The sequence below is a fragment of the Cryptomeria japonica genome, chromosome 5 (genome assembly GCF_030272615.1).
Source record: "Cryptomeria japonica chromosome 5, Sugi_1.0, whole genome shotgun sequence".
Taxonomy (NCBI): domain Eukaryota; kingdom Viridiplantae; phylum Streptophyta; class Pinopsida; order Cupressales; family Cupressaceae; genus Cryptomeria; species Cryptomeria japonica.
This window is the reverse complement of record NC_081409.1, coordinates 427,384,740-427,395,581: the sequence shown is the minus strand read 5'-3', so window position 1 is coordinate 427,395,581 and position 10,842 is coordinate 427,384,740. Positions and strand designations below refer to the sequence as shown.

The 10,842-nt window shown below is 35.1% G+C and overlaps 1 protein-coding gene across 3 annotated transcripts; it reads right to left on the bottom strand.

Moving 5' to 3' along the window:
* Positions 1-2,042: 2,042 nt before the first annotated feature.
* LOC131060414 (EID1-like F-box protein 3) lies at positions 2,043-6,161 on the bottom strand. 3 transcript variants are annotated; one of them, XM_057993663.2, is made up of 4 exons: positions 5,464-6,160; positions 3,150-3,262; positions 2,564-3,066; positions 2,043-2,469 (listed from the first exon to the last, which is right to left on the bottom strand). In XM_057993663.2, exons 2-4 carry the CDS (start codon positions 3,257-3,259, stop codon positions 2,450-2,452), a joined length of 633 nt encoding a protein of 210 aa, XP_057849646.2. In that variant the 5' UTR covers positions 3,260-3,262; positions 5,464-6,160; the 3' UTR covers positions 2,043-2,449. The 3 variants fall into 3 exon arrangements, with proteins under 3 accessions (XP_057849646.2, XP_057849638.2, XP_057849634.2); XM_057993655.2 differs by having other exon boundaries at positions 2,043-3,066; positions 5,464-6,161; XM_057993651.2 differs by having other exon boundaries at positions 2,043-3,066; positions 3,150-3,265.
* Positions 6,162-10,842: the final 4,681 nt, after the last annotated feature.

Below are 10,842 nucleotides of genomic sequence, written 5' to 3'. Positions count from 1 at the left end.
ATTCTTGATCATATAAATCAATGTAATCAAGCATGTAGTAAGGGATGATTAGAACAGAGGAGAACAATCCTGAGGTTAGGAGGTCCAGAGTTGGCTCACATTCTTGCTTGAGCCCGAATGTTGCATAACACGCATGTTTTGTACTCAAGCTTGTGAGCCGAATCTTGTGAGCTCGCATGTTGCAGTAGTTTGTAACTGGTTTTCATGATACAATATAGTTGGTTTTTGCATTGCCTCCATCACATTGAGTTATTTCTGTTGTGCAACTCTTGCTGCACAGTCCGAACTGTTCTCTTTGAGGACTTTCCCATCGTGACTGCACCAAGAAGCCTATGGACCTAATGGGGATCTTTAAAAGAAAATAGAAAAAAATGCTTTATAAGGTTTCAAACCCTAGTGTGTAATGCTTTATGGTTCCCAAGTGTGCTTCACCTAGGTAGTTAGAGACTTCTCTAAGGGTATACACTTGAGACAATAAGTAATTTATAGTTCTCATACCATCGACATACGCAATCAACAATAAAGATGGATAAACATTTATAAGAATATTAGCAATGAATTTCCAAAATCTTTTGGGTGTCTCTTTGTAGTCATCATGATAATAGTTGTCAAAGGCAAGGAGAAAGCCATATTAATAGCTTCAATTCACTATGATAGTTGGATTGTATGCAATATTAATATGGAACTTGTCAATTATCTTGCACAAGAGGTATCTTAAGTTATAACAAAACTAGAGCTTTTTTTCTCTATCAATATAACATAGAAAACTTTGAAAATCAATTTATTATTAATGTGTTGGTACTTCACATTCTTGCTTGAGCCCGAATGTTGCATAACACGTATGTTTTGTACTCAAGCTTATGAGCCGAATCTTGTGAGCTCGCATGTTGCGGTAGTTTGTAACTGGTTTTCATGATACAATATAGTTGGTTTTTGCATTGCCTCCATCACATTGAGTTGTTTCTATTGTGTAACTCTTGCTGCACAGTCCGAACTGTTCTCTTTGAGGACTTTCCCACCGTGACTGCACTAAGAAGCCTATGGACCTAATGGGGATCTTTAAAAGAAAATAGAAAAAAATGCTTTGTAAGGTTTCAAAATCTAGTGTGTAATGCTTTATGGTTCCCAAGTGTGCTTCACCTAGGTAGTTAGAGACTTCTCCAAGGGGATACACTTGAGACAATAAGTAATTAAATTATAGTTCTCATACCATCGACATACACAATCAACAATATAGATGGATAAACATTTTTAAGAATATTAGTGATTGAATTTCCAAAATCTTTGGGTGTCTCTTTGTAGTCATTCACGATAATAGTTGTCAAAGGCAAGGTGAAAGCCATATTAATAGCTTCAATTGACTATGATGGTTGGATTGTATGCAATATTAATATGGAACTTCTTAATTATCTTGCACAAGAGGTATCTTAAGTTATAACAAAACTATAACTTTTTTTCTCTATCAATATAACATAGAAAACTTTGAAAATCAATTTATTATTAATGTGTTGGTACTTCTATACTAGACAATTAACATGTTCTATTAATAAACTTTTCTATGATAAATACACTCACAACTATTGGAATCAATTGGATCCTTCCATTTCTTTAAGAGTAAAATTTATAAGAGCTATCCTTACTAAAAAGAAGTAAGTGAGGTTTTATTTTAATTTATTACTTTTTCATATATAGAAAGATAGGATGTAAAACTCAAATCAATTTTTAACTCTTAAAATGATTCAATGGACTTAAATGAATTGAAGATTTTAGTCATTCAAACAATTCTAATATACATAATTTTGAAGTATATTCAACTTAAAGATAGACATTTTCTTAGAAGCTTGTAAAAATGATTTTTTAATGTATTATTATTAATAAGAGAGCCACTTATATTGAAACATTACTACAATTAACATATAAGCTATGATTCATTCAAATATAATGTTAGAACACACCAAAATATCCAAACCAATAGAATCATATAAAAACAGTTCCAAAATATACAAATTTTTAAACATTTTAACCAAATAAAGAAAAGAAAAGAGAAAGAAAAACAGAGTTTATTAGATTATACTAAATATCGATACTGTACATCTCATTCGGAGGCGAAGTTACCGTCCACTCCCAGAAAATGAGAACTAATGTGGTATATGAGAGAGACGGAGCAAACTTCACTGTAATTTTTGAATCTCTCCATTAGTATAGTTCACTCCAGATTCCAAATGTTTTATCTGACTCAAGCTCATCATTACCAAAAAAAAGAAGAAGCATCTTTATTCTTGCTCCTCATCCTCAGAATTAGAAAGGTGAGAGCAATCATCGGAGTCAGAGAGTGGGAGGAGGGAGCATTTGCCGTGCATGTGACCATTGACACAGATGAAATACTCCAGATTGCCATCGTAGGCAGCCAACCTCCTGAAGGCACTGTTAGGAACCATCCGGGCAGCTATCATACTCCAAACTCCTGCCCTGCAATAAGGACAAAGTTTATTTTGTTCAAGCGGTACCTGCCTCTGGAGCAAGCATCTCCTTGTCCTACAACTGGAAAAGCCTTTAAACATACCTCGGAAAATACCCACATCTTCCTCAGATTGGCCTATAACATGCTCACAAGGATCTGTGACGTAGAGGGTGTCCCCTCTGCAAACAGGCGGCAGGAAGCTTCTGCCGGATGTTTTGGAAAATCTGGAAGTTCTGATGAAATGGCCCGGCGATGTAGCTTTGATTCTGAAATTGGTGGTTGCCTGGCAACCCCCGCAGAAAAACATGAGGCGGGCCAGAGTGTGCCAGCCGCCCTCTAGGCGATCGGACCCGTTCTTGCACCTGCACCCTGCAACTAGATCGGACACCATTTTGGGGGCCCGCGAAAAGCAGAATTCTTTCCACAGCAATCTCTTGGCAATTGCCGACCATTTTTTACAGACACAGGCAGCGCGACATAGAAGGAAGGGATTCCAGTTTGTGGATTTGAATACTAGCAGTAGAATTTTTTCATCCAAAATTCCTGCATCTGCCTTAGAGGTCTGCCGCGCCTGTTTTCTTGGAAGACTCATGCTTGTTTCCTGCCTGTTCGATCATCACAAACACTTTCAGCTTATTAACCCAACATCAAGTCTAGTCTCTACAAAGTGTCTGTCTATTACTCTTACCTTGCATTCAACTCGACCATTTCAAAGGTAGTTGTAGGATGCTTTAGGGATCTAATAGGTAGAAATGCAAATGCCAGGCTGAGACTTGTCTGTGTGGTTTCGCTAGGCATAACCTGCTAAGAATTTGTCGCCAAATCTTGTCAAAAACAATAAAACAACTGTCCATTCCAAAAAAACTAGTAAACAACTGGACTACTTGCAATGCAAGTTGCACTAAAAATAAAATCTCTAGATATTTCACCCATAACACTCTTCCCTATGTAAAATTACATCACAATGTACTTTATTCCATCTCTATACGGTGATAAAATATGGCTGAGGGCATCCTGGAACTGTACAAGTTCCGTTATGATATTTAGAGATCATGCAAGAAAACATCATTCAATTTTTATGCACCTAAATACAGCCAGTTAATGTCACTAGTATTTTAAATATGTCTATTTAAAAATGTCAAAAGATATTAATTTTGAGATATTTATTTAATTTTATATCACAAATCTAATATACGAATCTGAAGATCGATATTCCTTTCTGCTATGTATAAGATATTTATACTAGATTTTTCTATAAATGACATTAGAAAAGATTTTTACCAACTCACTACCTTGCTGCCATTATAGCTGTCCTGTTAACCTAACTATCATCATCATCACTATCGGCTGAAATAATTGAATACTGCCGTACCCTTTCTTTCACAAAAAAACCTAAACAACCGGAACATTGTTCTTTATATGGGACTTTAGATACCCAATAAAAAACAGTGTGACACCTATTAGTTTCAGCTCATTTTCTGGTAGCCAAATAAATTTATCGGTCTCAATTCCCAATCTCTTCAACAATAATAATAAAACATATAAAGTCAAAACTAAGCCCCTTTGAAAAAATGTGGAGATTAATTGCAAGATTGATTTCTATTAAATGTAAAATGTTTCGAGTACATCTTAAGTAATGTTGAACCAGCATGTCAAAAGGTATGACTCATGAGCTGCATAAAGCAAAGATCTAATTCATATTTAGCATATCGGAGCTTCTTTTTCTCAACTGACTCAACAGAGAATGATATTGACAATATTCCTATAATGAAAAAATCTGAGAAATTCATGCTAAGAATATTCAAACCGAGCTGTTACATTAATGGTTATTGCAATTTGTGATGGGGTCACAATGCAACATTGATACGCTAATAAATTTGCACACAATTCAATTATATATTTCACTGAAGGTGCTCTGAAGATAATGGCAATACAATGTTCCTTTCCAGAAATTTCAGCAGCATGAATAATATTTAAATTCTGTTCCACTAGATGCTATTTGTAATAAAGGATTGGATTGGGCTCTGCTTACAGTTGTCACGATTCTCAATACTGAAATTCATCTATTATTAGTTTTTATGGATTAAATATGTGCTATTTAATGCTTCTGGAACAACCTCCTAACAAAACTAGAATAAAATTTGTGAAAACAAAAATTTAATGATAAAAGGGTCTCTCATTATTAACGCCATTAATTTAGGACTTAAATGTTCTGCGGAAGTGGACTGACTAGTTTTGTTAACTCAAATATCTAAGTTTAAAGGAAAAATGGCAACATTGTGAGCTTCCAAATCAGGTCTCATGTTCCAAATCAGGTTTTTGCCTGCTTGTGACTGGAAGTAAAAACATTTCCTACTAGCATAACATAGAGTTATAGTGAAGCTGATAAGTATATGGATTGAAAGTAACATTATAAAATAATACTGAAGCAGGGATTGCTGGTTTCAATACTGCTAAAGGCGGGTCTTGAAAACAACTAACAGCAAAGCCTGAAAATTCAGTTTGAATGCTGAAATACTATATGCAGACAGCGGGAGTATTGATTTCCTCATACCTTTCAGAACGAGTATTTTAGCACCATTCTCCGAGAGCTAATTTAGGGAAAAGTCCCCAGCGCACGCATAACAAATTGCCTAAACATATCTAAAAAGTTTTGATTGTTCCTGTTTCAGGGAAGAAAAGGTCGATTGAGGATGAAGAGAGAAAAATATGAATTATCTGCTCGCCTCAACACCAGCAAATAACACATTGCCTATAAAATAAGCCGTCACAAGGCTACAAAATAAACCTCAACGCCCAGGCTACGCATAACAAATTGCCTAAACACATCTAAAAACTTCGAGTTTCGCCCGTCTCAGGCAAGAAAAAGGCTCGAAATGTACAGTATATATATATATAGTCCCTGTAAACTATTTTAACGCTCTCTGTTTTCTGTTGAAGAAGGACGGCAAAGAGAAAGAAATAAAATCAATGAAGGATAAAGAAAGGAAAATATGAATTACCTGTTCGCCTCAACAACAGCAAATTCTCACGGCAACAATCCGCAAAATCTCAGAGCAATTAGCTTTGATCTTCCTTAAAAGCTGAGCTCCAGAATGAAACACCTCCTAATTTTACAAGAGCTACGTAATGGACCGTATCCCCTGCAGCGGCAGCCGCACAAAACTCAGATATAGAATCAGGGGCTCCAAGGCAAATCGAACCGCTTTAAAACTGAATCCTTGCGCCTCTGAAGATCAAAACTTCACCGCATACCAAAATATCCGCAGTACAGCAAACATTTACAGACGGAGCAGAAAAAGAGCAAGAAGGGAACATAAAGAAGGGATAAATTCAAGCAGCTTTAATACCCTTTCCAGTAACCGAATTCCAAAAAAGAAGTGCAAAAGCGAGCTTAAATATCCGACTGGAAATCGCTGCGAACAGGCATGAATGATGAATGAGATAAATCCCGAGAAGGCAGGAATCACGAAATGGGGTTTGGGTGGGGATAATTATAGAGAGTACTAAGATTATCCACCGGCAAAAACCCTGAAAGACGGCTGGATGGGTAGGGAAGAAGAGAAGAGAAGAGAAGAGCAGTCCTAGTCCAAGTCCAAGTAGGACAATCCTCCAACTTTTGTCTCTGATCGAATTCAGGCGTGATTCGCCAGCATTTGTGAGCATAAATAGCCAGTTTAATGGCTGACGTTTTAGTAGATATTTGGGGAACCTGAAACGCGTTGCGCACCAATTGGGCAAATATATTTATTGTACGCTTAAAAAATTTCAGGGCGACACGTAAGCGTGAGCTTGAAAGTGAACAAGGGCGGCTTCCTCCTACAAAGCGACGCGTGTCCATCCACGTCAGCACGACAGCTTAACCTTTTTCGCCCACGCACAAATATCTCCACTCGCCTATTAATATAGGCAACCATCACTCTCTTTTTAACAATTTATTAATCTGCGCGCTTCGAAAAGGCAACACCACATAATTGTTTATTACTATTCCCCAACAACGCGTATCACTGGGGGATATAAGGCTACGCGTATCACTGGAGGATACAAGGCTACCCTACATAAAATATCTGCTGTTTTCTTAAAGGTATCAATCAAATAATGTACTTTGCACTTTTGTCCTTTGTTTTTTATTCTTCGCTTATCTTTATTTGTAAGGTGTATAAGCACTATAATAACTATTAAAAGTTGGTATATATTGTTCAAGGGTGCTTGATTTAGTGGCAAGGTAGTTGGTTGTTGCAGGCATCATCTATATGATGATGGGTTTGAATATATATATATATATATATATTGATTTGTTTTGTTTATTGAGATTTATGATAGTCACTTGTGTGATTTATGAATATGAAAATGAAATATTAGATTTCAAATTTGAATTTTGAACCAACTTTACTCTTCTCCCTAAATACGATGTGTCCGCTCAAAACATGAAAGTTTTTCATTTCTATCATCTGGAGTTGTCTATAAGGAGTAACCCTAGTTTATGTTGATGATCTTAGAAACCATCTCACAAGTGTATTAAAGATATATTCATTAGTATAATTGAATAATCTCACAAGTGTGTTCAAGATATATTCATTCGTATGATTGAAGCATTTATTATTACATCAGCTACTTGTGTCAACAAACATGACATCTCTAACATATTTTCTTACTATCTTGGATTACTTCAAAATGTTGTTGGCATAGTGTATAAAGGTTTAACCATGGGGAGACATATCATATATCATTGGCAAATTCATGACCAAAGAACAAAGTTCTATGCAAGAACAACCATAGGAGTTCAAGACAACTCAAAGACAAATAGTTAAGGATTTAAAAAGATCAAATCTACATATCTAGATTAGATATACACTTGCATAGTTTAGATCCACAAATGTACATTCAATCCTATAATTTATTGAAATGAGTCATTGTAACAAATAAATATCTTGTTATGTGCAAGGAATGGAGGTGTTGGTTCTAGAAGATTTGTTGGATGAATCAATGGTTGGGTTGAACTTATCATTGATAGGTAAGTTCATTGCATTTTGCGCAAATATAGATCAAGTCAGAAAATGGGCTACAAAGGCAGTATTACTATTAGTGCCATGTTCAATGGCCTTTTTTCTTTTCAATTTTCCAATTTATAAATATTTAATCAAGGTCCTCACAGGTGGGGCTTGGGCCCTAGATAAAAGTTTTATAAACTTACTTTCCCTCTACAAGTGGAAGCCCTCTACAGATTTAGGCTTAGTAGCCCCTACTTGGATCTACCGCCCTGCTCTCCTTTTGGAGTTTTGGAACTACCATATCTTCTAGGGGATCACTGGTTCCCTTGGTCACCTCCTGGCAGTTGATAAAGTAACCCAAGACAAATCCAAACTAGTTTTTGTCGAGATTTGTGTCAATGTGGTAGTTAACACCTCTCTACCTTCCTTTATTACTCTAAAATCTAGATTTGGGTTTTATAGAATATTAGAATGCAAGGCCTTTTTGTCAAATGTGTAGAAGATTTGGTCTCTTGAGAGATGTTTGCAAGAGAAAGAATGTTGCTAAACAAGACGATGATCCCTTGATTCAAAAAGAGGAAAGTCTTTCTAAAGGAAATCCTATCACCAATTCCCAAAAAAGAAATAATGGTGAAACCCAAAATAGTCCTACAAATATAGAGGGAAAGGCCCATTCTCATCATATTGAATAGATGGTGGAAAGTCCTAAAGTTAATCCTGAAAAGGGACTCGCACAAGCTGGATGTGAACAAGGATAGGGTGGATGCAAGTAATGTCTTGGAGAAGGATCCAAATGATTTAGTGGACAATCTAGTTCATAAAGATATAGGAACTGTAAAATTACCAATTTGTTGTTGCTTTTTACCTTTTTGTGTGTAATTTACTCTGTTGTGGCCAATTTCTTTCATTTTGCAAATCTAGCTTCTGCATGTTCAAACTCTCTCTGATGTTTTCTTGTGATTAATTTGTGAAAAATGATTTAATATTTCTTATTTTCCCCCTTTCAAACTACAATACTTATTACTCACCTTAGCTTTGACAACACTTAATGCTGGGTAGATGAGCTCCTTTGGTGTTAACATTCAAAACAATGTTTGAAATAAAGAGAAATGGCCTTTTGAGAGGTTGTTGAAACCATGTCGAGGTTCAAATTTTTTTTTGAAACCTCATATTATATCCACCTTGCTTTACTTTCTTCTTTCTTTGACAAGAATTTGCAATCTTTATTTATGAAGCATGGTTGTGAGTTTGATGTCAACCTCTACAGGGAATTTAAAAACTTACTATGTCTTATAGCCAAGTCTTCAACAAAAATCTTTCTTTTCAAAAGGTGAAAGCTTCATAAAATTTTGAGTGAGGGGTCAGACTCTAACAAGGTTGTGAAAACCTTGTTGAGGTCCAACATAAATTTTGGAAACTGGTTCTTCAAGCCACCAACAAAATAATTAAAGTTCATACTTTTGAATACTTTTTGAGTGAAACATTTCAAAAGGAGGCAAGGTTTTGGAAACCTTGTCATCTCTTGACGTGGTTTTGAGAACCAAAGCATGTCCCGACACTAAGAAAGACTTTAAACACTTTTTAAAGGAAAGACTTTTGGGATGGACTAAAGGGAGTGTTAAAGGCTTTTTGGGGTACCAAACGATTTGTCAAAACATCGTCAAGGCTCGATGATAGTTTCAAAACCACTGTAAAAGGCCAAAAATTTGTAAAAGAATTTAAGTGTTTAATTATTTGATGAGAGTTAGTGTGTTTTCAAAGGCATGGAGAGGCTCAATCGAACTCTTAGGGACTTAAACATTTTCATTAAATGGATAAATATTTTGTTTTTAAAAAGGGGACCAAATCCAAGGCAAAATAGATAAAACCAAAACTAGATTTTGAGACCTTATTTGATATGATGGATGAAATTGGTATATCTAACTTAATATCGTCTTGAGTTCTTAATCAAGACAAGGGTGATGAGATAGACTTAAGATCGATTAGGTTTTCAAGAAATCTATGATGAGGAAATGACAATAAGATAAAAACATCAATTTTAGGTTTGAGTTTAGATAGATAAAACTAGGATGATAGGGATATGAATTGAAATAGTCTCTAATTTAAGATGGAAGGAAAATCGGACAATGGTTTGAATGATGTGTTATGAGTTGGGACTAGCTTCAATCTACTAGCAATTGATGTTGTAATATTTTTAAGGTTTGGATACTTGATCGAAATGATTTGACACTGATATTTAGCAATGAAGATTCAAAATTTATACTAAAATGTGATGCAAGAAGGCTAAAAAAAACATGTTGGTTTATATGGCAAGGTGTAAGAACAATCATTATTATCACACAAGAAGACACATCAAACACATAAATAACCTATAATTATTCAAGTGAGTGTGTTAACTTTGTGTAGGCTCACACAATAAAATGCCTCAAGATAGTGTAAGGTAACTATCTTTCAAGAGTCGATAGGTAGGGATGCAATGTCACATGGGCTCACCTTTTACCTTTATTTGGAGGCCCTCAACACTATATCCAAAGAGCTGTTATTTCTACTTAAGGCAGTACAGGGTGAGTAACTTTAGGCTTGATATTGAACCTTGCACCACACTAGGCGATGGTTAAAAAGTATTAGACTACTAATTAAAATATCTCTGAGGGAATTCATGAACTAGGGGCCTGTATACAAATAAATGAGATTACGATCATCTCTCATTTTCTCTTTACATTACAATTCTTGATGGATAAAGGGTCTTAAGGCTCTGCCAAACATGACAATGGGTCACTCTTGAGGTACAACTTTTTCTCTCCCCTCCTTTTATACCTCATCAAAAGAGTGGTTGAATTAATTCTCTATGCTTATGAAATCCATGGATAGGCCTCATATAGGGAAATAAATCTAAGTTTTTTTAATCTCTAACATCTTCTTGCAGTATGAGGAGAGAGCATACACACTCAAACCCTTAGAATAACACAACACAAAAATAGAACTAAAGGAGTGCTTTTATCTCCAAGATCGCCTTATAGAGTGAGGAGAAATCCCTTTTTAAAAAATGCCTAATGCTAGTGAGTTTTTCCAATCTTTGACAATGGTGTTGCATCAAACAATTAAGTAGTTTCAATAATATAGTATTTGAAAAATTATTTTGCTACAAGAAATAGATTATAAATGGAATATAACCTCTATAAAAATTTAAAAAATAATGTGATCATACAAAAAAAATATGTAAAAGATATACTCAACAAAAGATTGAATAGTCCACTAAAATTGCAATATTCATATGTTTACCACCTAGTGAAACCAAATGTAATTTTTTGTAATTTTAGGATTTGAAAAGAAAAACACAAAGACCATACTCCTATTAATTTTTATATAGAATTCTAAAAATATAAAGAA

Excerpts from the sequence above, each read along its gene's own strand:
- LOC131060414 (XM_057993655.2), bottom strand. The coding sequence starts at position 3,259 with ATGCCTAGCGAAACCACACAGACAAGTCTCAGCCTGGCATTTGCATTT. Across the intron at positions 3,067-3,149 it reads ATGGTCGAGTTGAATGCAAG|GCAGGAAACAAGCATGAGTC; the intron begins GTAAGAGTAATA and ends ATGATCGAACAG.